Source organism: Amia ocellicauda, chromosome 21, assembly GCF_036373705.1.
Source record: "Amia ocellicauda isolate fAmiCal2 chromosome 21, fAmiCal2.hap1, whole genome shotgun sequence".
Classification (NCBI taxonomy): Eukaryota; Metazoa; Chordata; class Actinopteri; order Amiiformes; family Amiidae; genus Amia; species Amia ocellicauda.
This window is the reverse complement of record NC_089870.1, coordinates 8,405,221-8,432,503: the sequence shown is the minus strand read 5'-3', so window position 1 is coordinate 8,432,503 and position 27,283 is coordinate 8,405,221. Positions and strand designations below refer to the sequence as shown.

At 38.6% G+C, this 27,283-nt stretch overlaps 2 protein-coding genes across 5 annotated transcripts; one reads left to right on the top strand and one right to left on the bottom strand.

Annotated features, from left to right (window-relative positions):
- The first annotated feature begins 2,013 nt into the window (after positions 1 to 2,013).
- fntb (farnesyltransferase, CAAX box, subunit beta) lies at positions 2,014 to 12,807 on the top strand. Its single transcript, XM_066694517.1, has 12 exons — positions 2,014 to 2,269; positions 4,155 to 4,219; positions 6,405 to 6,477; positions 6,591 to 6,682; positions 6,773 to 6,919; positions 7,513 to 7,596; positions 8,724 to 8,810; positions 9,280 to 9,409; positions 10,011 to 10,143; positions 10,411 to 10,522; positions 11,824 to 11,935; positions 12,442 to 12,807. Exons 1-12 carry the CDS (start codon positions 2,171 to 2,173, stop codon positions 12,562 to 12,564), a joined length of 1,257 nt encoding a protein of 418 aa, XP_066550614.1. The 5' UTR covers positions 2,014 to 2,170; the 3' UTR covers positions 12,565 to 12,807.
- Positions 12,808 to 14,455: 1,648 nt separating this feature from the next.
- max (myc associated factor X) lies at positions 14,456 to 24,933 on the bottom strand. 4 transcript variants are annotated; one of them, XM_066694061.1, is made up of 5 exons: positions 24,746 to 24,933; positions 24,426 to 24,452; positions 18,745 to 18,852; positions 16,162 to 16,285; positions 14,456 to 15,839 (listed from the first exon to the last, which is right to left on the bottom strand). In XM_066694061.1, exons 1-5 carry the CDS (start codon positions 24,779 to 24,781, stop codon positions 15,652 to 15,654), a joined length of 483 nt encoding a protein of 160 aa, XP_066550158.1. In that variant the 5' UTR covers positions 24,782 to 24,933; the 3' UTR covers positions 14,456 to 15,651. The 4 variants fall into 4 exon arrangements, with proteins under 4 accessions (XP_066550158.1, XP_066550157.1, XP_066550160.1 ...); XM_066694060.1 differs by having other exon boundaries at positions 16,162 to 16,300; positions 24,746 to 24,929; XM_066694063.1 differs by lacking the exon at positions 24,426 to 24,452 and having other exon boundaries at positions 24,746 to 24,930.
- Between the last annotated feature and the right edge of the window lie 2,350 nt (positions 24,934 to 27,283).

Genomic DNA, 27,283 nt, shown 5'->3' with positions numbered 1-27,283 from the left:
TAGAGGTTCAGCTGTTGTTGTGCACCAGCCTGTAATATCTCCTTTGTGAAAATGTGTCTTTAAATACGTATACAATGCATTGAAATGAAAGTGCAACAGCAATACCCGTGGATAAAATGTATATGTATACAAAACTGTATATATTTTAAATTTGTAATCTACAAACTGTCAAGTTGTCAATCCTCATCTTTGTTCTGTATTGTGTAATTAGGGGGTTGTTTGCAATGTAAAACAGAAAGATACTAATTGTAACTGATTAACAAAATATTTAGTTGTAGTAAGCAGTCAATAACTACATTGAGTCCATTGATTAGATGGGGTAGGTTTCTCCAAATGATCAACACTACATATCTACAATCAATTATAATTTTGACCATGAAAACATGATATTTGAGTAAATTACAAAGGGCTTTGCAAATCAAATGTGCACTTGAGATGGGTTGGTTTCCATTCTGATTCAGCTGAAGCCCCAATCTTTATACATTTCTGGAAGGCTTTTTAGACAAAACTATTTAGAAGTAACATAGCATCAACAAGTAATGTGGATGACACAACATGCATTTGGGCGTCACAGCTTGGTTTAAAGTTGACATCAGTCTACACAGGAAGACATTTCAATCATGTACAATGTAATAATGTCACCTTAGTCAACGTGATCGGTAATCAATATGGATTTTGAAGGTCAGGATTAAGATGAATGTGTAGGTTTGTGAGAGGAAACCTGGATGGCAGTAAAGGACAATATCTTGCAGCAGTCAATATTATACTGCCTCAGCTTTTAATGGTACATATGTAAAGGAATCAGTGGCTTTTTTCAGTTGCCATGATAATAGCTTGCCAACAATACAGAAATCTGAATTAATTGTGTCTGATGGGGTGTGTAAACTGAGGGAGACAAACTGAGGTACTTTCCCACAAGCCCTGCTCGAGTATTAAATGGGACAAGCAGTATTGCTCCTGCAATCTCGACAGTAGCCTCGGCTCTAGACTCTGCTGTATTGGTTGCAGTTTATCTCCAGTCTACTCCAAGGTCAGTAATAAATATATAATGACCAACTCAAAACGGGGCAAATGCAAATTCCCCAGATTAAAATAAGAACCAGTCAAATCAAGACAATTTACTGACATGCCCAAACACAATACTTTTGAATGAGTGAATACTACTGAGAAGTATTTTTGTTCAAAGAGTGTAAAGATTGGGCCTCGCAGTCACTGGCATGTGTTCAGTGGTGATTTAAAGTCGAATCAAGTTGCAAACATGTTTCCAAAATCATATAATTTTGTTTTACTGTACCACATTTACCCCAGAGGTTTAAACACCAATGCACCTTAGTTGCCCTTCTTGCATAGGGATTCATGTAAAGTATAGCTCTAGATTTCTTTTTTTTATATATTTATAGAAAGTTGCCAATTGCTAACATAATACCTAATCATTCAATGGGTGTAAATGTCCAATTAAAGCAGACAGAGACTCCCATGTCTTATCTAAAGAAGAGTTCAATAGCTTACCATGCCTGCTGGTTTGGTTCATGGTTTCAAGGGTGGTTTGGCTTGACAACAAGATAGAGGGACATTCTTTGATATTAAATACTCCACCACACACATATTCATATCTACACAGCTGTAGTCCAGTATTCACTCCCTTCATTTGAAACAATGTCATCTGGTACTTCATGTAATTTAATAAACAATGTCCCTGAAAGTATCAATACATTTTGAGTGTATTGAATGCTGATTTGAAGCTGATTGACGCAGAAGAAATATTGTCATGTTTCCTGTGAAATGAATGTAATTAAGACAGGGGCTGTGTAAACTTTTGACTGCCAATCCACAGAAATCAATGGAAGTCACATGTATGCAAAGTTTACACCCTCTACTATTCAAGCATACTTCTCTTAACACGATGTTTACACCTGTCGCCTCAAAGGGGCGCAAGAACTCTATAATAAAACGTTAAACGTCCTCTATGAAGGGCCATGAAGAAGAAGAGCAAAAACAGAGTTCCAAAGATTGTCCCCTCTAGCTTGCCGTAATCGTCTGTAGTACCCGCCCCACTTTGCAGGAAACCGAAGGCAGAAAGACAAGTGATCTGGTATTGTTGACCAAGATTTGTTCAAGTGTTTGTCCAAATCAAAGCTGTCGTTTTCCACCCATATTGTCTGCTTTTATAATGGAGGATCTGGCTACCCCGTTGCGCTGTCTCAGTGACTTTCATAACGCGGAAGTGTTTACAGACGATAACGTGGAATCCGTGACTTCAGTTGAACAGGTAGTTCACAAGTAATGCATTGTAATATATGTGTAGCTCTTGTGAGAACCCATCATTGCATTGATTTAAAAGCTGAGGACACCCAATTTGACATTATCGATTGCTTTTCGTCGAATCTGCCAGATGCACTTTCAGTTTTAGCATGTGTGTTTTCACTTGGTGCGGTACAGCACAGTAGACTGCAGCTTACCCCGAGTTTAGCAGTGATTAGATAAATACTTAAACCTTGGCAAGGACATTACTATAAGTGGTTATTATAATTGCAACCTATAAACAATCAATTAAATTAATGCTGTGCGATTGATCAAGTCAATGATTCAAGAAAGCTAAGATCTGTCAACTTAGATCCATATTTACTTGTACATGGTGTATTACACTTGTGTTAAACTCGTGAGATTGTGAGTAAATGATGTGGTACACAAGTGTTAGAGATCAGGTGCAAAGTGAAATAGGAGGCTCCATGAAGTGTATAGGAAGGTGATCAGAGACTTATTACGTCATATGATCACGTCATCCCGTACAGCAGGCTAAAAAATGTCACCTGCTTCCTTAGGAATTAAGTACATTATATCTTAATCCTTTAGAAGTGTTTTTCATACTGTTATATGTGTTGTTTTGATGTTTTTATTTATTACACTCTAATTACATTTTCAGAAATACAATACCATGAATAAATACAGTTAGTCCACTTTAGACAACAGTGTATACAATCATACAAAATATATAAAGGTAATTATAAAATCCAGTACCGTTCATTGCTTAGCTCTCTGTGATTGAAGCGAAGTACAGTGAACATATTTGAATGTTACAGGTCTAGTCTAATGTGTATTAGATTCAATACATTTTGATTAATATGACGTATCTGTTTCGAAACAAGGGAATAATGGCATTTAACATTCAGCTAAAAAATAAGAATTAATTCTAGTAGGGAAAATATAAAATAAGATGTTATTAATATTATATTAGAAAAATATTGTTATTGTGTAGTACTTTAGAGTTATGCTGTATATAACCTTGCTATTGTGGTTCAGGTCTGGTTGAAAGTAATATATAATGAATCAGACAATCAGTTTTTGCACTACTGTAGATTTCTCAGGGCTGCCACAGTGACTTTGTATCAGGGATGTTTAGCTCTGGTCTACAGGGGCCACATGGCTTCACCAGCTAATTGAACTCATGGTCATTAGGCCGACTTAACCTTTTCCTGCCAGGTCACACGTTCTTGGAGTTCCTGGACTTGGAGACCTCCTAGCACCTGCTGTAGCCTCTGTCGGAATACCCTTTCATGCATTACTAATACTGTATGGAAAAATCCCAGAATGTTTTAAAGCCTTGCCTGTCTTCCTCATCCCATGACCTCGCTGCTACCTATCCCGAATTAACCCCCTGAAGGCTGTAATCGTCTTTGTTCAGTGACAGGCATTGCTTGCATGATCCTTGACAAGACGTTCCTTCTTTCATGGAAACCTTTAACATGAAATGCATAAGTGTCACTTTCAAAACTGATTTACATTGAGATTGACTTTAATCAAGCGTCAAGGGTCATAACATCAACTGAAATCAACTTTAACATAAGCTGGTTTAGTTACTAAAACTTTCAGTATTTGTTTGGTTTAAATTGCTAAACAGGCTAGTCAAATCCTCACAACTCTTTAGCGATGCTTTCTTTCCATTCACACATACAAGATAGTGTTGTGAAGGAGTTTACGCAATGTGGCTCATGATACTTCAATTAAAGTAGTTTTCCTTGGGTGTAGTAATAGTTTGTAGTGCATCTTGTTTTGTATCTCTTGTATGTCACCTCTCAAATAAGTAATAATAAATACCATACATGTGTACGTAATTATAACAAACCTCTAAATATTAAATTTACTTTGTTGTACAGAAAAAAGTGGAAGACAGTGTTCAGCAGGTGTTCAGATCCTACCAGGAAAATCACAGAATATTAGAGTAAGTATTTTTCTTTACTTAACTATCAAATCATGTATAGGTGTCCATGTCATTTTTTTTCTCTACTTCTTCCACCTAATCCCAAACTGCTGTCCACTGTTGTCTTGTGAACAGGTACCTGAACTGGTTGCGATGAACACACAATACAAACGTATATTCCTGTGATTTGTGCATTTCTGATTTGTAACGTAATTTAATAGAGCAGAATTTTGCTCAGGATTTGTTCCCATGGTGATTGACGTTACAGTTAGTCAATACCAGACAAGAGTCTCGGGGAGCTTGGAGTTGTATTCCTCTTAATGTTTCTTCTTCTTGAAGATTAGATTTTAAAAGCAATACATCTCTCAGCCATTTGAGACATTATTGAGACCTCGGGTCATTGAGTATAATATTCTTCACCATGAAATTAACCGGTTTAAAATGTATGTCAGTTGCTGGGTATATAATGAGATTTAAATCAGTGTTTATGAAGTGCATTCCTTGCTGTTTTAATTATTCCCTAAGGAAGGTATTATGACTGAATTGTTGGCTGAACTTCATATCTCTCTGGTCTTCCAAACCAGCGAGTATTTTGCTGGTGGAATCTTATATTTAATTTAATTAACGTAAGTGTTTGCACATTTTGATATTACTGAAGTTTTTTGAGGATTGTTGTTATCTTTCATATTCTCATGTCTGCATTTTTTCAAACCTCTTGATATATTTTGGCAGTCCACCCAATTTTAGAGAAGATGTCCTATGTTATTGTATCACCACACTGCAGATCAGAGATAAAGAGACTTGCGATTGAATTGTAGTGTAATTCTTCCATTGTATTTGTACAGTACGTTCCATAACCTAAAACATTTCTGGGATTGTCAGGTCATCTGTAGCTCTTAAAACAAGTGTATCTCTGTACTTGGGTCTGTATAACAAATTATTCTTCATTTTACTCGAGACTGAGTCATCGGTTTCCATGGGAACTTATGTATGAAATGAAGCATGGTATTGGGTTGACACTACTGGCAGTAGAGAATGATTTGCTAATTACTCGGCCCTAAATTGCATTCATTTCACTTTGATCTATGGTGTACGTAACAAGTATTGAAAACAACGAGAGGTATTCCAGAAAATTTTTTTAATCAAAACTTTCTTCCCGTTAAAAATGAATTACACATTTTATATATTAATTAATTAATAAATAATGAACCCAATAATTATCCTAATCACCAGTTAATTCATTTCTGTTTAACAGCAATAATATGAAGGTCAATAATGTATGGAACTGATTAAACTAAGTGCATGTCATATCAGTAAAAGAAAACTGTGAAATCAGACCTCAACCTTATTCCACTTTGGTCTCTGAGTGTCAATTAATTTGCCAATGATTCACTGGGAATTTGCACTTCTGAAATGTGTGGGCAGTGATGCATCTCAGTGATGCGTGACTAAACATCATCTTGGCAGCTCTTTCTCTCTCAATAAGCTATCTTGCATCCCTCTTCAAATGAAATGAAATTAAATGTACAGTACAATCATGGGTAAAGCTTGAGGTAAAGAAATCTGTTTCCAATTGAAGGGAACCCATGTTTTTAAGAGCATGGTTTGCACAAAGTGTTCTGTAAATGGTGTACACAACTATTTAAAATGATTTCAAGTAGGTTTATTTATGTGGCATATTTACAATGTTACTTACTGAAATAATTGAATGTAGTATATGGTGCGGCTGTAGGAGTACTTGGTAATTTAAGTATTTACTCTTTACTGATACTGGAACTGTTATGAATACCAAATTAGTTAATTGAAAACACAAGCTAGAAACCAGAGTGGAAATTGTTTGTGTATTTACAAGTACAATATTAGAAGCATGCTCTTTGACAATTAAGTAATCCTAAAGCATATCAATACACGTTGACTCAGAAATCTGCAGATAAACTTTCTGCTTACCTTGCCATGTCTTTCTGACTTACCAGATTTAATGAGGTGTTGCAATTTGGGAATTTTGTTTTCGGATTCTGTTTGCAATGACACACTAAGATAACCAAGTCGTTTCACTCGGGGTTTGAATCCAGGGACAAGAGGGGCAGCTCTCTTTAGATCCTGTTCATTGACTCTGTTCAGCCAACCTCCTGTTCTTTAATTTATTGTGAATTGTTTTTCCACAGACCCCTATATAGCTTAAGCCTCTACACATTTTTTTTTTCAGGCCTACTTTACAGAGGCAACAGCACTACTCCTATTTGAAGAGAGGTTTACGATATCTTTCGGACGCTTATGAGGTATGCTATGTCAGCCCTGAAAACAGGTGCAAAAAAACTATGATTTTATTAGTGCTCAGAAAAAGATGGCAAACCCCAATTAGAGCTCCAGTTCTCTGTATTTCTCCACTCAGTGTCTTGATGCCAGCCGTCCCTGGCTTTGCTACTGGATCTTGCACAGCCTTGAGCTCCTCGATGAGACCGTCCCCGCATCCATCGCCTCGGAGTGAGTTGAGAGTCCGCTGGGTTTAGAAGTCGTGTTTAGTTGTGTACATTCTCTGGGAGCACTCACTCTTCCCCTCGTGTTGTGTTGTAGTGTCTGCAAGTTCCTGGCAAGGTGTCAGAGCCCTACGGGGGGCTTTGCAGGAGGGCCGGGTCAACATGCCCACCTGGCACCTACATACGCAGCGGTCAATGCTCTGTGTATCATCGGCACGGAGGAGGCATACGACGTCATCGACAGGTAAACGCTGCCTTAATGCTCTCCGAGAGATTGTCCTGGGCATCAATTTAAAAATCAAAGACTGGGGTCAGAGATGGCAAAATACATCAGTGGGGAGAGTGGATTGTTAAAGGCCTGGGACAGATTGCTCACTGCAAGGCGAGTCAAGGTGAAAGAAAAGTCAGTGTGAGCTGATCTCCCGTGGTTACAGCGATGACATTTTTGGGTCAATAAGCTACTATCCGTCAGAAAATAGCCAGTATTATCCAGCAAGTGATGAGAAGAGAGCAACTCAAGTACTACAGTGTAATAAGCCACTCTCCCTTGTTGCACCCTGATGACCTTCTGTAAGTAAGAATTATAATATCAGTTTACCTCAAACTATATTTGAGAAATTGGCTGTAATGCCTAAATTGCTCTCGGTGCAGTAGTTGGCCACCTGAAATTTTACATGTGATTTCAGCCTCCCTTATTACAAGTGGCCCCAAGAGTTCCCCTGTATATAACTACAGACTTGGTACTTTGACATGTTCCTTAGGCAAGAAATGAAAAGGTATATGTTGGGTAAACCAGAGATCAAACAAACGAAAATACAAGATTTATTTTATTCACAGACCAAAACTACTCGACTTCCTGTACTCTGTGAAGCAGCCAGATGGTTCTTTCGTGATGCACGTGGGCGGAGAAGTGGATGTGAGGTAGGATCTATTGCAATTCCTCATCTGTAGAAAATGAGGGGAGTATATAAGTCCCAAATTCGTTTTGTACCCTTTCCTAAATTTGCTCTCAGCGTTACTGCATTTGGTGTGTTTGGACTGCCATTGCCAGTCTGGTTATTCTCTATGCTTAATACATACAACGGGAAAGGAAAACATGCAAACACGGCACATCAAATCAAGACTTGGCAAGCATCGTCCTTCCAGAGCAAGCGATCCCAGCCTGCTCAAAAGTGCAGCTCTTGCTTGATCTGATTAAAGTTTAAAAGACTGAAACAGGAAGTGGAGGTGGGGAGGGGGAATCGGTGTCTGTCTCTATCACAGGGGGTTGGTAATTCTCAGTCTTCTGGTTACGTACAAGTGGAGGCTTCTTGCTGAGCCCAGCACTAGCAGACACAGACACAAGGAAGCCCACTGCCTGTCCCACCCCAATCCTCCAAAGAGAATCGCCCATTGTCCTCACCGATGTCAGCTGGTCTCAGTCGGATGCGGGGGCTCAGTGGGTTTCTATAAAAACAATGGCTGCGTTTCACAGTCAGTCATGGCCCTCCACACTGGTCCAGCTTAGAGCACAGGTACAGAGAAGCCAGCAAGAGTTTAAGTGGGCCACGGTCTGGGACAATGCAATTATTATTATTATTATTTTTTTTTTTGATGAATAGAAAATACAACAGTATATTTTGGTTGAATAATAATATAAACTCCCAACTGCCCGAGAGCACTGCCAACTGGATGAAAACCAAGTCTCTGGAAGACCCTAAACGTCTGTTAAGAGCAGCCAGGGTGCCGAAACATGTTTGCAAGCTATGCAGAATTCACCGATAATTGTCCAAAATGTAAAACCATATTCAGCAGGCTGGAATAAAGTGTGCAGCAGGTATTTAAATGACAGCCAGCTGTCTGCTCAGCTGGGGGCATGCTGTGATTGCAGCCTGCTTTGGCACTAATCAGCAATAGTGCTCAAACATCATTCTGCAGAAGGTCTTAACCCAGTACCCTCCTGATCCCATTACATGCACAACTCCACCCCCAGCGCTGGATCTGAATGACTTTAATTGTGTGCTGAATGAAGCTCTGATGTGTTCTCTTCAATGTGCGTTGTCTTTCAGAAGTGCGTACTGTGCTGCGTCGGTAGCATCCCTGACAAACATCATCACTACCACACTGTTTGAGGGAACCCCTAACTGGATTATCAGGTAAGAGGAGCTTAACTTTTTGTGACACTAGATACCTAGGCCCATATTCCTAAAACCATAACATCATGATAAATAAAATTCTCCTCCCGGCCAAAAAACAAAAATACCCAATGATACAAAATAAAAACATGAAGGATTCTATTTACTTTTGCTGCAATAAATTAATAACCCTTCTACAAAAAACGTAGGCAAAGGTTTAAGAATAAACCCACCAGGATTGTGTGCTCCATAGCCCTTAAAAAATATTAATTATATAATAAAGGACTAACTGCATTAGCTGCTTCCTGTTTTGCATTCCTTAAATGTTATATTCATGTTTTTTCGCATGAGAAAACATTCCTTATTTTGAATAGCAGGTATGTTTGTGCTAAATGCCGTTACCATAGACCCAAAACATTTAATAAGACCTATGTATGTGTCTTCTGTTCTCTGTTTCCGTGAAGTGGAAATTACTATTCTGCGTTTACAGGTGTCAAAACTGGGAGGGGGGTATTGGAGGAGTACCTGGCCTGGAGGCTCATGGGGGATATACTTTCTGTGGAATGGCAGCCATGGTCATCCTTCAAAAGGAACATATGCTAGACCTCAAATCCTTGTTAGTAAGTCTTCGCCTAAAGGCTTTTAGCATTCATCTGCAAATATCTCGTTGCTTTTCACTTATGTCAGTGCATAAAAGGCCGTCACACAGCAGTATATCAGTGTAAATTCAGGTATCGGAATTATAAATGATTATGCCGTACAGTTATTTGGACTGTGTTATGCTATTAAAATCAGCGATTGCCTGATACCAATGTAGAGGCTGAAAAAAAAAAAATGATTAAAGCTTATTTCTTGACAATGCACAGATGTGATGGGATGCAATGTGATCCCAAAAGCTGATCTGAGATGCCAAGAATAAAGCTGTCAGGAAGAAGTCTGCATTTGCAGCATATGCAATAGTTATTTTTGGATCTCTTTATGAGTGCACCATGTTCGCCAATGTGATGGAGCACAAGCAGCATAAGAAAAAAGGATGTGCCAGACCAGAGCTAAAGTGCAGTTATTTAAATAAAAATGTAATAGGTGCGTGCGTCTCTTTTGTATGCCCCTTTTTACTTTAACATTAAGCCTTACTATACCTACTGGGGTGTATGAATACAGTACTATTTAATGACTCCATTTATTGATTGTTTCTGAGAGTCCTTTCTGTTTGTGCTGCAGCACTGGGTCACAAGCAGACAGATGCGGTTTGAAGGAGGATTTCAGGGCCGCTGTAACAAGCTGGTGGACGGCTGTTACTCATTCTGGCAGGCCGGCCTTCTCCCTCTGCTGCACAGAGCCCTGTTTAAAGAAGGTACCGTAGTATTAGTTTGAACCACCATGACTACAGTCCACAACACTGCGGTTTGGGTCATAGCGTTTTTCAATCTGGACTAAACGATTCTTGGAAATTTCTGTAGCCTTAATAGACGATGGCTAAATCTCTTGCAACATATTGTTTGTAGCTATGGATGGATGACACCTGACATTGCTGTAAAACTTTAGGGAAATCTGCTTGGGTTTACATTTTGGATAACCTGTAGTCCTAAGCTGTGTGAGTAAAATGGCCGTGTTATTGCAGGAGACACGACACTCAGTATGACCAGCTGGATGTTCGAGCAGCAGGCCTTGCAGGAGTACATCCTGCTGTGCTGCCAGAACCCAGCTGGAGGGCTGCTGGACAAACCGGGCAAGTGAGTAGCTGGCTGAAACGTCGATGTACTCTGATATGGCCTTCTCAAACAGCACATCCTCTCATTTAGGTCATGAGGGAAATCCCTGTGTGTATAGATGTACAGGGCCACTCGCGTTTGTTTATCCTCCACTCGTTTTTCCGAAAATTTGCAATTCTGCCACAAATCACCAAAAACAAATTCATTACCATTATAAAATGACAGGTTAATCTGCCAATTTGAAAACCACCAATGCTAAAGAGGTTTGGATCTCAGTTTGTATTTAGTACTTGTTAGTCAGCAAAATGATCCAACTTGAATTGAAAAAGTTGACTCTTTTGAATCAAAAAGTTGATTTTTATTTCGTAGGCTAATTAAAGTTCACTCGTATATAATTACATTTCTCAATCATCACAACAGCAGCAATGTAAAGTGATGCTGCGTTATCAAAACTTGAGAGGTTAAATACAATCAGCGTGATTAACAGATGCATCAAAAAATGAGACAAATCCAAACTAAAGTGTTTACTATAAACCAGACAGGAACATATAGAGTCAAAATTACACTCAAAACCGATATAAATCAATCTGCAAAAACAAGTAAAATAATAACCTTCGATTGAAAAGAAACTCGCACACATCTGTAAACCCCCATAGGCAGCGCCAAGTACCGAATCGGCAATTAACACACCCCTCCTCTAGGTTCGATGATATGTTGTACATAAAAGGCAGTAGTAGCCCACTTATTAAAATAACACCTTATTTCTAATGTCCCACCCCATTAAGATATGGTAGATAGAATTAAACTTAAAGTATAGTTTCCATTCAGGAATAAGGCATGTACGCTCATTAATCTGCCAGATTTTCTGAAACGAACTATATACAATTAGAATGTTTTTATTTTTTGTTTTAGGTTGTAGCACTTTTTTTTTTTTTTCATTCCAAAACCCCATTCAAATATTGTCTTGGAAAGAGTGTCTGTGCTTAGACTCTCAAAAGCTGAGAGAATTCTCCAGAGACTTGAAATCAATTTTTACCATCTGGATTGAGAGGAAGCAGTAGTTCCCTTCCCCAGTGTTCCCATCATGGCATTTGCACTCACAACATTGTGCCGATAACTGTGATAGCTGTGGGAGATCTCTCGTGAAGAACAGTAACAACATAGTACAGCAGTTGATGCGTATAGTTCAAACAACCCTGTAAAACAGCAGTGTCCTACTCTACCAGCACACATTTATTGTTTTATTAATTCAAATCCAATGGTTGAGCTGCTTTGCAAATGGTTAAACATGTTCCACTCACTTTTGTGATTTCTTTACTTAGATCCAGAGACTTCTATCATACCTGCTACTGTTTAAGTGGACTCTCAATAGCGCAGCATTTTGGAGGCAGCGAAATGCATGAGCTGATTTTAGGCAATGAGGAAAACCGACTGGTGAGTTGCATGGGGTCGCTTTTAATAACATCCGTATTAGCTAAGAAACCCTTCCATATATATATATATATATATATATATATATATATATATATATATAACCAGTAAGTGCTGCATGCAGTGCTTTAGTTTCAGAATGAGCTGGGAAAAGACCACTTGAATGTATTTCTCCATAAGTGAATCTAATCCTGAAACTACAGATTTAGTTAAAGTAGTTCCTGATTGTAGAATGGGCCACAGTATGTGTCTTTAATGTCTTGTATATGAAACTTGCATGTTTTTTTAAAAACAATCGCTTATGTCTGGACTGTACTCCCTCTAGTGGTGGACCGTACTTGCATGAATGACTTTTCAAATTGTAAGTTGCATGTACCGAACGGAAAGGGCAGAACTGCAAGCCTAGAGAGATGATTGCAGTGGTCTTGTGCGTCTCTTTAATGGCGATGTACATGCATCTTTCTTTAGCAATAGCCAGTGTTTTTTTCATTGCTTTTGTGTTCCCACAGGCCCCAACCCATCCAGTCTATAATATCTGCCCTGAGAAAGTGGCTCAAGCTGTCCAGCACTTTCATCAAATGTCAGTCACTGGAAAGAGGGAGACCCCTTCCAACACTCCCAACCTTTCATAGATTTCAAAAGAAAACTGCTATTCTTTGGTTGTAACAGAAATCAGAAAAAACTTATATGATGGCATCAGATTCCTGAACTTCTGGAAATATTTGCTCACCTAAAGTCTTCAGCTGTACATTTTAAGAGTTAATGAAGGGATTTGTTTTTTCTTGAATTGGTTGGGATCATATGAAAAGAAACTGACTTCAGTAGCATTGTCCATTTCTTTCTAGTTTGTATTACTAATAAACTTTTGGAATCCAGCTGTCTGTGTTCTCAATTCTGCAGTATTTTAGATGAGTATTTCTTTTTAAATCAACAAAAGCCTGATCTGAAATGGCCTTTGAGCAATATGGATTTTTGGTCCTGACATTTTAGTTTATAATTCATACAACCCCCCTCCCCTCTGTGACCTTTGAGAGTACTGACACCAGTTATATGCATAGCGTTCATCTTTAAATACATTATCCACCTGTCAAGTATCATGACTTGGTATCACACAGAAGAGTCTTATAATAGTGCAACCCTTTAAAACATCCTTTCTGTTTTAACGATGGAGAGCAAGCTAGTTACTTAAACCAGTTGCATTCATATTTTACATAGTAAGAATAATAAAAAGCCTGCCTGAACCTCTCTCAATATATTCTGCCTGTGTCAAATGGTACAATTTGTTTTTGAAAACAGAAAACTGAAAATCAAAGCCATGCCTTTAAGAAGTGAAAGCTATAGAGTTTGCAAATTATTATAACAAGCCAGATTCCTAGTGCTCTGTGTACATAAATAGTATGGCACCCTGGGGGGATGTTTATAGTGCTGGGCTCAATACATAGGCGGGCTGTAGGGAAACAGATATATGAAGACTGGAAAATATGGTGCAATGAAGGTGAATTTATTACATACAGTATGGGGGGTGATGGAAAACAAAAAAGGCAAAATAAAACCCTGGAGCTAAACAACTCATTAGTCCCTTTTCTGCAATAAAGCAGAGAAGTCCATCACAAGCCAGTCAGTCTCTTCATTAGGCTCATTTCAAGTCAAATACAGTAAAATAATAATACAGAAAGTGATGTCAACCCACTTCAAATGCTATTCAGATTGGATTACCATGTGGCAAGACAAAGTGCAATAGGCTGCTGAGGTAAGAAGCATTGACAAACTCGAGGGAAGGGCTTCAGCGACTCCTGATTTCCTATTCCATCATGTTTCATCACCCTGTACAGTTAACGACTTCACTAGAAGTAGTACATAAAACTTCAGCTGCACAACTCATGGGATGAAACTTGCTGCCTGCATAAACGGCAATTTCATATTACATATGTAAATTGTGACATAAGAGAAAATCCTGTGGCTTACCTGACTGGGCTGTTAAGCTTCGCTCGTTTTTGGGAAGCGCAGCTTCCGGATGTACTACAATGCAACGTCAAAATCCCATAATTTAATCACACATTCCTTACACATTGAAGGCAGGGACAGTGGACAGGACAATACACTGAAGTAGTGCTGGGACTGGGGAATAATTTGTTTTCCATACTACCCGTGCGTGTCACAGCAGAACAGTAAGCCAAATACCTTTATTTTCAGTAGTGGACTAGTCATAAAGCAACTTCACTTAACAAAGCTCAAGTCTAGCACTTAACCGTTAAGATATTGGGATATAAGAGGACAGCCTCAAGGTCTGGTAAGGTAACTGAGGGCAAGAACAACTTATAGATAATAAATAATACTGCTGATGCTTCTATAGGTGTGTTCTCGTAAAGAAACGAGCGCCAAAATACTTGCTAAGCCTTAGAGAGCCATTTCCTCTCTTCTAACCTACACACACTACATGCAGTGAACATGCAATTTATTTCACTTTGCTTGACTTACATACACACCCGCACGCGAACGCACACACACACAACGACAACTGTAAAGGATAAAATAGTTTTATTTATAGTCTCATAGTAAAGGTAGGCCTCAACTTGCAAGACAATTGTTGGCAGTATGTACAACATACCTGTAATTTCCATGGAATGGAATCAAACATGAACAAAGTTCTATTTAGTACACACTAATTAAGTCCTAATGAAAAAAAAGGAGAAAAAAGACAAACATATACACATCCCCTAGCCAGGCAAAATGCTTCTAGGGGCAGCATTTTTTTTTTTTTTCTTTTTTAGAATTTAAATCGGCAACATTAATAAGTTTACAGTGTAATGCACAACACACTGACATGGACACTTTTTTTTTTCTTTAATAAAAATAAAACAAAAAGTTAACTACTTTGAACTGCATTGATGAAACATTCAATATCTATCATATATATCAGGGAGAAGGACACGTAGCATTTCAGTATCATCCCATAATTTCATGAGAATAATGCAAAATACAAAACAATTTATCTTAGTGAACCTGTGAAGAAAAAAAAAAAAAAAATCCAAATTCAATGCTCTTAAAAAACAAAAAGCCTAAAAAGTATACAGCCAACTACTTCATTCACTAGCTCAAGCTAAAGGACAAAGTACTATTAATACAGATTGGAAGTTATTTAAATACACCACTTTCAATATAGGTTTTTTTTTTTTTTTTTTTTTTAAAGAAACATTTTGTATTGGAAAATGTAAGCCATCTATAGGGCTTTAGGTGGGTTGCCTATATATATATATCTTTTTTTTTTTTTAAAGTAACTTCACATTCTTTAGTGGAAAAGTACAAATATTAAAAATAAGGTAAACTGCTTTTTATGACAATTTCCTAAGGTATGTGTAAATTTCAAAATGCTTTACCTCTCAGGTTCATACAGATTATCAAAAACTAGTATTTTGTTTTTGCGTTACTTGTTGCTGTACATCAGTCTCCTTGGGATGCTGGATGATGTCTACTGTGAGGATATAAAAGCATCAAGTCTTTTCTAGCAAAGCTGCCACACTTGATGAATAGTCGTTGCTGCAGAGAAATGAATGCAGGGTCATCGGAAAGAGGGAAAGAAAAATAAAAGCTTTTTTTTTTTTTTTCTCTTCTTTTCTTCTGTGGGCTTCCGTCCCTCTCCTGAACCGCCATGACGGGCTGAAAGGGAGGTACAGGAGGGTCTCTAGGAAAAGCACACCAGTTTATTGCCACGGTGGGGTTTAGCTGGCCTCCACACGCAGCTTCTTTCTTGACTGAGGTTCCTCCGGCTCGGACTCGGAGCTGGAGTCGGAGCCACCATCGAAGGCCGATACGGCACTGCCTTTTGGGTTGGTGTACAAGCTGCTGTCAGATGATGAGTAGCTGGCCTGTAGCTGCGTGTTCCCCTTTGCCTTCTCCAGTGCACGAACTGCGGGATATGGAAGATCGAACACACACGACAAGAGGAAAAATGATTAGGAAGTATCCAAATGAAAGGGGTGGTGTAGACCTTTGATAATCCGTTCAATAGAAGAATATTGGCGTCTAATAGCCATGTAAACGCTTTAATTCAACATTCTCAACTGGAAACTATGGGTTCTTGTCCGTAAATTTGCATTAATTCAAAAACATGGCAACAAAGTTACAGTAACCTTGCTGCTAATGGGTACTGTACACATGTGCAAAGTTTTCCAATCACATGCCTTGTACATATAAATGAATACCTCCAACACGGTTTTATGTTCACTCACCTTGTTGCTCCAATAAAGCGTTTTGCCTCTTCAGGTCGTCAATGTCCTGCTGGTGCGTGTGGTTTTTCCGTCTCATGTACTGGATATACTCTGTGGCTTTGTCTAGGATTTGAGCTCGGGATGCCTGTTTGATAGATTGCTGTCAGCAACAAATTATAAACTAAAACAAAATGCAAGGTTAAGTTTTCCTTATCATCACTAAACATTCAGTTTGTATTCAGCTATAGGTCCAAAGTGTTCTTAGTATGGATTAAGATGTACCTTTACAGACACCCCTTTTCTGGAGTAATTTCCTACTGGCTTACAGGTAATTTTCCCCATAAAATATTCAGCAGTTTAGGATACATATTTAATAAAGTGAAATCTTTAGTTACCTACGTCCATCACTAAAAACGTTTCAAAGATATCGAAACACTGAAAGTTTACAGCTTGAAGTTTAACTTTTTATTCAACAATCTGTGTAAAAACATGTCTGAACACTTTGGCAATATGAAAGTGTTACAGATTCAACCCAGTTTGTTTAAAATTATTTTAAATAACCAGGGGTAGTTACTCAGTTAATCCACTGCATTCTTCCACTGGCAAATTTTATTTTCATTATATACTGTTACAATATGGATATGGTGGAAAAGTTTACTATATTTCCACACAATTCGAGTTAAATAAACTATTTTTGGAATGATCCTTTTATAGGCACATCCCTTATATTTTTGTACATCACTGATCTATACAGCTCTTGATAAATTGTTTCAATACGCTGCAGACCGGTCTATGAATCCTGGTTGTAAAGTTCAGGCAAAGGAGATTAGCACAACTCAGGTTACAGCGGGACTGGGATCGTTATAGAATGGAAGCGGCCAGTTTCAGAACTGGGTCTAACTACCCTTTAACTATCAGAATGTCTACACAATATATCAAAACTCATCAAAATGTGTGTACATACATTAGTATTTAAAAAATGCATGTTTAAATAAAAAGTAGATCATTGTTTCACAATATACACAACTCTTATTGAATACATTTGAATCTAATTCATACAATGTCATTTATTATTTAGCCTATGGGTTTTATGCATATACAGTGTACAAATACATACATCAGCTTATTCTTACCATAACTTACCTTTGAAAGGGGAACCAGATGTGCAGTTGAATTCATACACTGTTTAATTAAGTGTTTAATAAATGTTGCAACGAATGGTCAGATGCCTCTTCATGTATCCGTGGACAGATTTGAAAATTGGGAATTTGAAACAGATTTCCACACTTTTAAAAGGGATTCGTGGCTGTGTTCACTGGACTCCTACATCCCCTCCCACCCCCTTTTCCTCATCACTGCACTAACTGCCTCATCAACCCCATACCCACTTTTTTTTTTTCTTCAAGGTGCTTTGCCGGCCCCTGGGTCCAGGAGTTAAATCCTGAGAAAACTCACAGGCTCAGTTGTGGTTGACAATCTCTGACAGATGGTCTCAAGTAAACGAGGTGAAAGTACCTTTAAGAGGCACATTTAGTTTTCGAAAGTCATACATATCAGAAATGTATGGAAATAGCAATGCCATGCATGGGTAGGAGGCTTTGACATGCCCTTCTCTCTTCCAAATTCCTCTATCGTACTGCTGGACCGATTCAATTCAGTGAGCAAGGCACTGCAGTATTGCTCTCTTTTTATGGTTTGGGAAAAAGGGGTTAACACTATGAAACTGCAGTAAGGACACAGCGATTTTGTATTTTGTGCAAATCTTCCTCAATATTTTATTTTTTATAAATATGCATATCTGTGGTTATTTATAAATGTTTTCCTCAGTAATATACATCCACTAACATTTAACTAAACAAAACACACTGGCTGAGCTTATCCTTTCTTCTTCTTCTTCTTCTATTGACAGTTTAAACTGTAATACTTATTAGTTTTGCAATTAACTTAAACTTACTTCTGTGTACAAAGAAAATTCTATTTTGGGTGCCTTTACAATAAATGTACTAATCTACTAGGTTTCATTCACAACTACTGCTTTCAAAGTTCTATATTTCATATTATTCTAGCAATTCCCAACCCCACACCTCATAAACCACTTTTTCTGTTACTGATCTTCTTGTCTGATGAGGTCAACATTTACATCACACACGCTGATTGAGGTCTGGAGTGCTACACTCAACAAACACAGTTTTAGAAATGTTTAGCTACTGTTCATCCACCCTCCCAAGAATAGACTTATGATCACTTCAGTGGTCTATGAAGAGCTAGACTTGAGAAATACCAGTATTGAAACCAAGATAGTAAATCCAGAAATGCTTGTTGGAGCCATGTTTTGTGACTAGAACTAGTTTTATATGCCATCTTAACCAAGCAGAGAAATATTTTGAATGCAGAAGTAGAAACATTAGTGAGTGTTAATGTAATGGGCATTCATTTCAAATGCCTGTTTTCAAAATGTTCAACATCTCTATTCCTTTAAATGTATATACATATTTGTTTATTTAAAATTACATTACAATCAGCAGAACATGTCAAAATCCCAAACATTTCTGGTTTTACAGCAGTGCATCGATTAAGAAGTAAACGTTATACAACTATACTAACCTTTTCGCCTTGCAAGGCGGGCACAGAATCTCGTAAACTGTGAAAGCTGTCTTTGATGTGGTCCCTGCGTTTACGCTCCAGTGCATTATGGTGTGCCCGTTTGTCTGCCTGCAAATGAAAACATGACATTGGTTATAGCGCCTTTCGTTTAAACAAAGAAAAAAAAGAGAATGAAAGCTCAAATTTAAGAAGCCACATGATGTACTGTACCGCAGTGAGGTTTCAAACGAGTAATACAGGAGATTGAGTCAGATGGTTGCGTGCCATGGAAACCACACTATCATCCATTTTAACTTGTTTGAACAATACATTATCATACTAACAATCCCCCATTAATCTGAGGTTACCAACAACAGATGATACACAATGAAGAGATATAATTTGAGGGCATACTTGTGTTGCAGTGGGTTCACAAGCAGAAATATAGCCACCGATACATCAAGATCCTGTCGATATAATGCACGTAAAGACTCAAAATTGAAAAGGAGTGAAGTGTGGTGAATCAAATACTCATTGATATGTGACACAGACATGTTGTAAGGGTGTTCCATGCCAGGCAAGATGCACTGTACACACACTGACTAACAAGCATTCGATTAAGTCAAAGTCAAAGAGAAAGTTTGCTGGCGTTACATCAGATGTCAGGGCTTTCAATTATTCAATTAATGCCTGGGAGGGTTTGAAGGCTTTCAGTTGGAAAGAGCAACAGATTAAAATGGAAGAACAGCAGATTAGATTTTATTCAATTCCAAATTGAGGAAAGAAGTTTACAATCGCAGAGCATGCGCCAGGGCTTTATTCCACCGAGCAGATGACAATACTTTAATAACATAATACACAAAGCATGCACAAATCTCAACTCACGTATTATTAACGGTCTTTGCACAAATGTCATTTGCAGCAAGATTGCTACCGTACTACTGTACTCTCCAAGATTCCAACTACCAGGCGTCCAACACTCCCACAACCTCTGCAGACTGGCACGACAACACAGGACGTTTACATTGAGAGCTTGTCGTGCATTTCAGACGGATGGAGCAAGGTAAACAACGTCATTGTCGAAAATCGATAAGTGCTTCTCTAAAATTTTATCCAGGAACTGCCACATAGCTGCTTAACAATAACAGCCAAAACTTGGACTGATTGCTGGAGTTGTAATTCAGGCCTCTTGTGGGACTCGGGAGGTTTTCCTGTGATGCAATGAGGCAAAATAAAACTTTCCAGTTGTCCTTGCCAAACCTTCAGGAGAAGACCCTGTAAAAGCTTCACGGTGATTGTGCACCTACGCACTACTTAAATCAGTATACAACAGATTCATCAAGGTAAAGGTAAAGTATTATTGGTAGCCGAGTGGAAATGCCATTAAATAGATTGTTCTTACTTTCTTATTCTCTTACACATGCATTCTTAAAGGTCTAAAGATGAAATGGTATAAATATTAACTTGCATCACAACATACAACTGGTTAACCATTTAATTCTCTAGAGGAACTAATGAATATATTTTATATTGTATTTGTTTGTTTTATTACTGTTGTACTGTTTATTCCAGTTGTCTTCTTACAGACAACAATAAAAACATCTCATCTGAACTACTGACGAATGTATTTAATATGACTATATATGAAGAATAAAACCTCCCTCCTGTCTCTTCGGCCAGTCAAAATCCCTGCAAAGTGCTGGTCATTTACCCAGTATAAAACTACTACAATACATCTCTAGGCAACCCTTGGTTCAGAAAACAATTACGACTCTGGAAAGTAAAGTGTGTTTTTAGAAAAGTCAGGAGTTCGTGAGCAGTTAATGATTTAAAAATGCTGAAATTATCAGCTGGAACACACCCACTTGTTTAAAAACTATTACAGGCAGCACAAAGGTTTGTGTTCCTGTTTAGGAAGTTGCATAACTTGTAGCCTTTTGTGAGCAGTGGCTTGTGCTCATCAACTCTAAGCTCCTTAAGGTCCGGACTCCACGCCTTCGTGTTATGGCAAAACAGGAGTTACAACCGACAGCTGATAACTCATGTGAAGGAAAAGCTTTGAGCATGCAAAGAGTTCTATCGGGAAAAGCATGTAGCACAAAAGTCACATTTATCCTTCTTGCACCAACTTGTCGTCTGATTTGCATCTATGCACATAAGGTGCTACACAGTGGACTCATGCAATGTTTGTAAATGAAAAATAGACGCCCTGTGTAAAATACCCTGAGCTAGGCCAAGATCAACAGTAACCAGACGGCAGCTGGTCCTATACATGTTTTCTACCTATAAACAGGTTGGGGCAGTTTACGCCTGTTCCAAATATGTCTATACATCTCATTTTCAAAAAGGCACTCCGCATGAGGGTTAAGAGGGCGTCGGAGGAGCAGAATTCCTGTCACTCCATCAACACACCCCTTTTTGTGATTTACTGGAGATAGTGGTCGTTGCTCTTTTCACTCTAGATGTGCATTTGACTGAAACAATCAGGGTGTTATACATAAAACATTTGGAGACATGCAACAGTAATAAATAAATATAAACACAAAAGAAGTAGACATTTCATAGATCACCCTACAGATCAATGCTGAACAATCTGCCACTTTACAGAAGCTCCTGGGAAGCTTACATACAACATATCTTAAGTTTGCCCCATTTAAAAATATATAATTGGCAGGTCTAATAGTATGAACAATGTTTTAAACTAAAATGCATCACTGAGTAACTTTCAAATGAAGGGAATGAATACTTTCAACTTCAGCCATGTCATTATTCACTAATATAAGGGAATACAGGCTTTTACAACGTCTTTGAAAACTGCAGTGTCTGGACCTTTGACAGAGACTTCCACGATGTACTGTGGTGCATCATGAAATCAAAAATATGAGACATCACAAGATCTCCAAAGGTAGCCACTGATGGTTTATCAAGATAAAGGCAAGGGGTGGACTGGTTTCTAGGTAATTTCTTATCTGGAACAGGAAATAGTCCTGCTAGGGAATATGGACTAGTCTAGATCACGTTGTTTTGCTGATGAAAAAGGAATACAGCCTACATTACACATTATTCTTTTTTTTTTTTTTAATAAATAATAAATCACAATGTTGATATTATACTATCCACAACTGGAAAAAATTTTTTACGTCATCAATGTAATACAATCAAGGGGGGGGGGGGGGGTATGCTGGTAAGGGGAGAACCAGGCCAGGGTGTAATTATGTTTTTAAGAGCTTAAATTACTAGAAAATCAACAAATACAATGCTAACAAAATATCCATTAGTATAGGAAGTGATTACCTCAAAGCCTCTGCGGAGACAGTAGAACTCAAGAATAAACTCCACATGACAATCCTTGTGCAGGAAAAATCTGAGCCCAATTGCATGATGTTTTTCCTTGCTTGCTTTCAGTTGTAAAACATGAGCACCTTTCTTCTGAAACATTACAGCACTTTGCCTTCATATCATTTAAACAAACATGTGACTTGAATTAACTGCATGTGTAATTACTTGTTGGAAGAAATAGTCTACATTGATTTAAGTCCAAAAAGAAGACATCAGTTACTGACCTAGTATGGATAGGTTCCCAGTTGAAGCAATGTTGAATTATTAAATAAGATAACTAATTAAAGCCATAAACTAGGCTGCTGGTGAACAGGTGAGCAAGTGTAAGGTCTGAAATGGACTAGAGCATAAAATGCAAGCTTTAATCCCCCCATTCAATCTAATTATTTAAAGTATATACTGTATAAGATGTTTATCTACAACACAACTGGGAATCTTTCAATGGGTTGCAAACTGGCATGCTATTAAGAACACTTGCAATGAATTTTGAAAACCATGTTAGGTAACAATTCAACATTGTTGCATGAAATATTTGGACAGAATGGTAATGAATGCAAGTTTAACAGATAGAGCTTCAATAGGGATGTTTGTGGTTAACTTCTGTGGTTTTCTCACCATCATAAAACACATGACAGCACTGGGAGGGGGAGGCTTGAACTATCTGACAAAGCAATTTATTCTACAATACATTACATATACTCTCCACATCTACTCTACAGATCTGTTTTTTCAAGCAACAAACAAACATTGTTGTGGTCTCCACACATCTTTCACAAGGAATAATGCTTTGGCTGAGTCATGAATCCAGAACACCAACTGTTCCCAGCCCTGGCCAGACTGGACTGCCAATACCGAGATGTCTTCATAAAGGCATAATTTCAGTTTCAAGCTGAAACCTCACAGAGGTACATTGTGACTCAAGTGATTTCACAACAAACAGCATGAGCAGTGATCGGAAGAGCAACCTGTTATTAGTGTGTGTTTGTGTGCGTTTGGGGAGGGGCGGTGTTGCTCTAATGTAGACATACTTCCTTAATAGGATCCTTCGATCTTCAAAGCGCCAACAAAGTACTCTGGAACTGGGATTCTCAAACCGGTCCTGGAGTAGCCCCTGTCCTGCTTGTTTTTCTTGCAACTAAGGATTCAATTAACCAATTAAGATCTCAACTGAACTAACAACGCAATATAAAACTCAATTAAGTAATTAAGAGCACAGTTGGAACAAAAAACAACAGGACAGGACTGCAGGACCGGTTTGGGAATCCCTGCTCTAGAACAATTTCAATTGAACCGGATAATCTGGACTGAGCTGCCAGAAACAGACTTTGGATAAGAGGAAACGAAAAAACAACGCCTGTCGATTAACATATACGTTTGAATTTCATAATCGACCTATATGAACATCAAATCGATATGATGTACAAATACAAGGCAGTGTAAACATTGCAAAAAAGTAGGGATTGCAGATGCATGCACCGAAACAGCCATAAAGAATGATCAAGCATAATATTTGGGATTAAAACATGCATGCATTGATTTGTGTATGCGAAACAGCATTTCCACGAAGGTCTTGTAAATGAATCTGCAGAATTGAATTTTTTAAGATGTCTAATGCTACTATAGGTTTGACAACGTTCAATCTACAGTACAGGTGCCTCTTCGGTGATGGAAAACGATCACATAACCTAAAAAGCATGCATCTGGTCCTTGTGTACATGAGAGATCTGCGTCCTTCATTTTGACATCGCCAGCACTTGACAACTGCTCCAAAACTGCAGGCAGGAAATACATCTAAGGACCACTGATCTGATGTTATCTGGGTCATAATATCATGAATATGCAAGACAGGAAAGACGGGCATCCCGATCCCGGTTGCAGATCCAGCCCAATTAGCGGACGTGTCCGGTCGTCCCGTGGGTTTTCAAGCCAGCTCGCACCAAACGGGAGAGGAAATGGGTAACTGAGTCTAAATATAGGACGCGCTGTGGCTTGTGGGACGGGATTACCCGTTCATGCATGTGAATAAAACATCCATCGAAAAAAAATGTGAAATATACATAAGGGTCAATCGAGAAAACGCAGTGGGTTGTTTTTATCGCCCCCATCTTTGGTGCAAACACTTGAGCTAGGTGTTGTTTTTTCCCCCTCTGATCTGCCTCTGCAGTGGCCTAGTAGCAGCAAACCAGGACGGGTCTCTACCCAGGCTGCTCTTCCGTCACCGGTGTAGGTGTCCCCAGCATCGCTGTCTCAACAGTGTCTGTCCTCTTTACCCACCCGGAAATCACATGAAATCTCAATGCAGTAGCAATGATCTTTTGTTTTTTAAAGCCTAAACGGGATAAAACGCTCCGTAAATTACGCACCACAGAGTGAAACCTCGGTGATTCTTCCTGTAAAAAAACAAGACAGAAAAGTGCAATTGTATAATTGTAAGTTAAGTCAATCTGATTTAACTTTTCTAGATGCATCTTTAGGTGTACAGAAAAAAGACACCTCCTCGAGTGCTGATTTAAAACTGAGGGCGATTATAATTGAACCGAAACCGCGGCTCGTCTCCTGCTTCAGAGCTGCTGATCTCTTCCTAGAACTAACAGGAGCTCAACACACAGAAAACACACAAGGCGCTTTTTAATCTAAAAGGGTTCATATGTTGTGTACTCCGACACAGGCTTCGTTTACTTACGTCACTGTCGACCTCGATATCATCGTTGTCGCTCATTCTTCGGTAAAATAATTGATCTGTGTAAGGTGCCTAAAAAAAATAAAATGAAGTAGAAACCAAAACGAAATGAACAAACAAGCGACTCTCACCGCAGGAGCGAAACGAGATCCACGGACGGCGCACACGTGACTCGCCTACACACGGACATGGACCCAGCGTGACACGCGTGTGCGACCGCCAGGGGAAGCTGGGAAATGTCGTTTTGGCATGGCGGTCAAGTGCTTTGCGCAAGGTCAACGTAGTCATCCGTAGACTACATTACCCACAAGCGCTCTGTGATGAGCGCTTCCGGGATACGTCATAACGCCGCCCTCCCATTCGCAAAGGGTAGTCGGGAGATGGAGTTCGGGCACTAAATGAAACCGAGAGGCCATGATAGAGACACGTGGATGGCCATTTGCAAGCCAAGTTGTGGTTCTCCTGTCAAGACGCTGTGGGGTGATGGCGGCCGTCCATCATTTATGTTACGTAATACATTTGAACAATTAGATTTTCATCGGCTAAAATATATACTTTAGAGAAAGCTGAGTGATTCACTTCCCGTGACTCAATTGCTAAGGTCTGAAATGGAACATTTTCCAGTGTCATACACAAAAAGCTGCCAAATGTGCCCATCCCATTCATAATATAGTGGTAAACTGCAAGTTCATTCTTATTATATGGGGAAGAAGAAAAAACACCTGTTGAAAACAAAATAATCCATAGAAAAAACTGTCATTTTATGCACACCATAAAAAATAAAGCATCAATATGGGAAATCCATGTGACCTTTGAGATAAAATTGAGTTTAAAATGTGTTAAGAAGGTATACAAAATGACTCAGCTCAATGAAATATAAAGTGTGAATAGCACAAGTAATTACTTAAATGGCAGTCATGTGATCAGGTCAACAAGTGATCAGTTATAAATGTAAACTGTGCCGTTCTTAAATTGGCATGTACACTTTGTGTCACTGAGACCCTGGAGCCATATTTTAGCAGTCTTCTTACAAGGGCCACATTGAAAGTAGGTAACAACAGGAGAACATGGGCTGTATGTGATGCTGTAAAATAAATAAATATCATACATTATTTTAAATGCCATAGACGTCTTGAAGAAAATGACTGGATGAAGCTCAATACATGTCGCACACATATATTCAAGTTGACAATTTGCCTGCAGGAATCAATTATTATTCTACCACTCTTGACGTGTTGCTGTAGTAAATCACATAAAATATTCAGAGAGAGGAAGGGGTGAGGGGGTATTGAGGAGAGGCCTCAGACGAGTCCTCATTAATCTTTGTGAGTCAACAGCTGCCATAAGTGCAGTACACAATGCCGGGTTAACAGTATTATATCTCATACAAAAGGAGAACCATTCTCATGACAGTTTATTCTGATTATCTGCCTTTGTTGACATAGCATGTTCATTCTACAGGGAAGGATCATATCAAAGCTAAATAGTGTTATTTTTAAAATGTTCAATAAGTCAGGAACAGTTTTTTCCATGTTACTGGTCTAGCACGATTTTGTTTTTCCAGAAATCAACTGAAATGTGATGTGGAGGTGTAGAGAAAAGGCCAACCACTGCAATCCCCACCTTTGTTTACAAAGTAGATGATCAGATGGGCGGGATCTACTAAGGTCTAATGAAGCAAGTCAACCCCACTTATTTCTATTTCCCTACCATCTTGAAAAAAAGACACACATCACATTTTCTACAAAAATCAACACATCTGATCGACTATGAATTAAATAAACAATACACATGACCACTGTGGTAAAAACTGGTGACTGGTATCACCACTACCTTATCTTGCCACTTGTGCAACAGTAACAGTCTTAGAATTCTAGTGCTGGGTATGAAAAAAGAAAAACATTGAATAGCCTTGTGATCCCGGAAACATAAAAGTGAAAAATAAATCGCAGTAACTGATTTTTAAACCTTGTGCCTTGTGTTTTCATCAACCATCAACTGCTGCACAACAGATACAAGGGCTTGGGGTTAGGTGACTACATGAGAGTCTTTGGAATATTAAAAAATACAATAATAATCAGAATAATAAAAAACATTGGTATTGAATGCTACCAAAACCAGGATTCCTTCAGTATATAAGGAAAATATACTGAAAACAAATATTCTGAGAGATTTGGACCTAGATAAGGAGCTTATATAGTGGATTATGGGGGATGAAGATGGCATCAGTAAAGCTCTGCACAAATAAACACAAAATGATTTACAAAATCCTCACATTGAAGGTAGCTGTTAAAGAAAGTGACCTGTGGCTTTGTGTGTTACGCCCTTGCTGGGCTACCTCTCGTGCAAGCTTTCCCTCAAAACAGCTCCCCTTATCACTGCTTTTCTTATCTTTCCGTGCACACACAAATAAATTTCATACCGAGCCTCAGTTCAAAGCTAATGTATATGGTCTCTATAAGGATTGAACATGTAAACAGTAGGGGTTTAATTATGTATGCTTCACTGCACGATTGCCACATGATGTACTATAATGTGAAA

Excerpts from the sequence above, each read along its gene's own strand:
- fntb (XM_066694517.1), top strand. The coding sequence starts at position 2,171 with ATGGAGGATCTGGCTACCCCGTTGCGCTGTCTCAGTGACTTTCATAAC. Across the intron at positions 9,410-10,010 it reads TAGACCTCAAATCCTTGTTA|CACTGGGTCACAAGCAGACA; the intron begins GTAAGTCTTCGC and ends TTTGTGCTGCAG. Across the intron at positions 11,936-12,441 it reads GCAATGAGGAAAACCGACTG|GCCCCAACCCATCCAGTCTA; the intron begins GTGAGTTGCATG and ends GTGTTCCCACAG.
- max (XM_066694060.1), bottom strand. The coding sequence starts at position 24,781 with ATGAGCGACAACGATGATATCGAGGTCGACAGTGAC. Across the intron at positions 24,453-24,745 it reads ATATCGAGGTCGACAGTGAC|GAAGAATCACCGAGGTTTCA; the intron begins GTAAGTAAACGA and ends GTTTTTTTACAG. Across the intron at positions 15,840-16,161 it reads CGCTTTATTGGAGCAACAAG|TTCGTGCACTGGAGAAGGCA; the intron begins GTGAGTGAACAT and ends CATATCCCGCAG.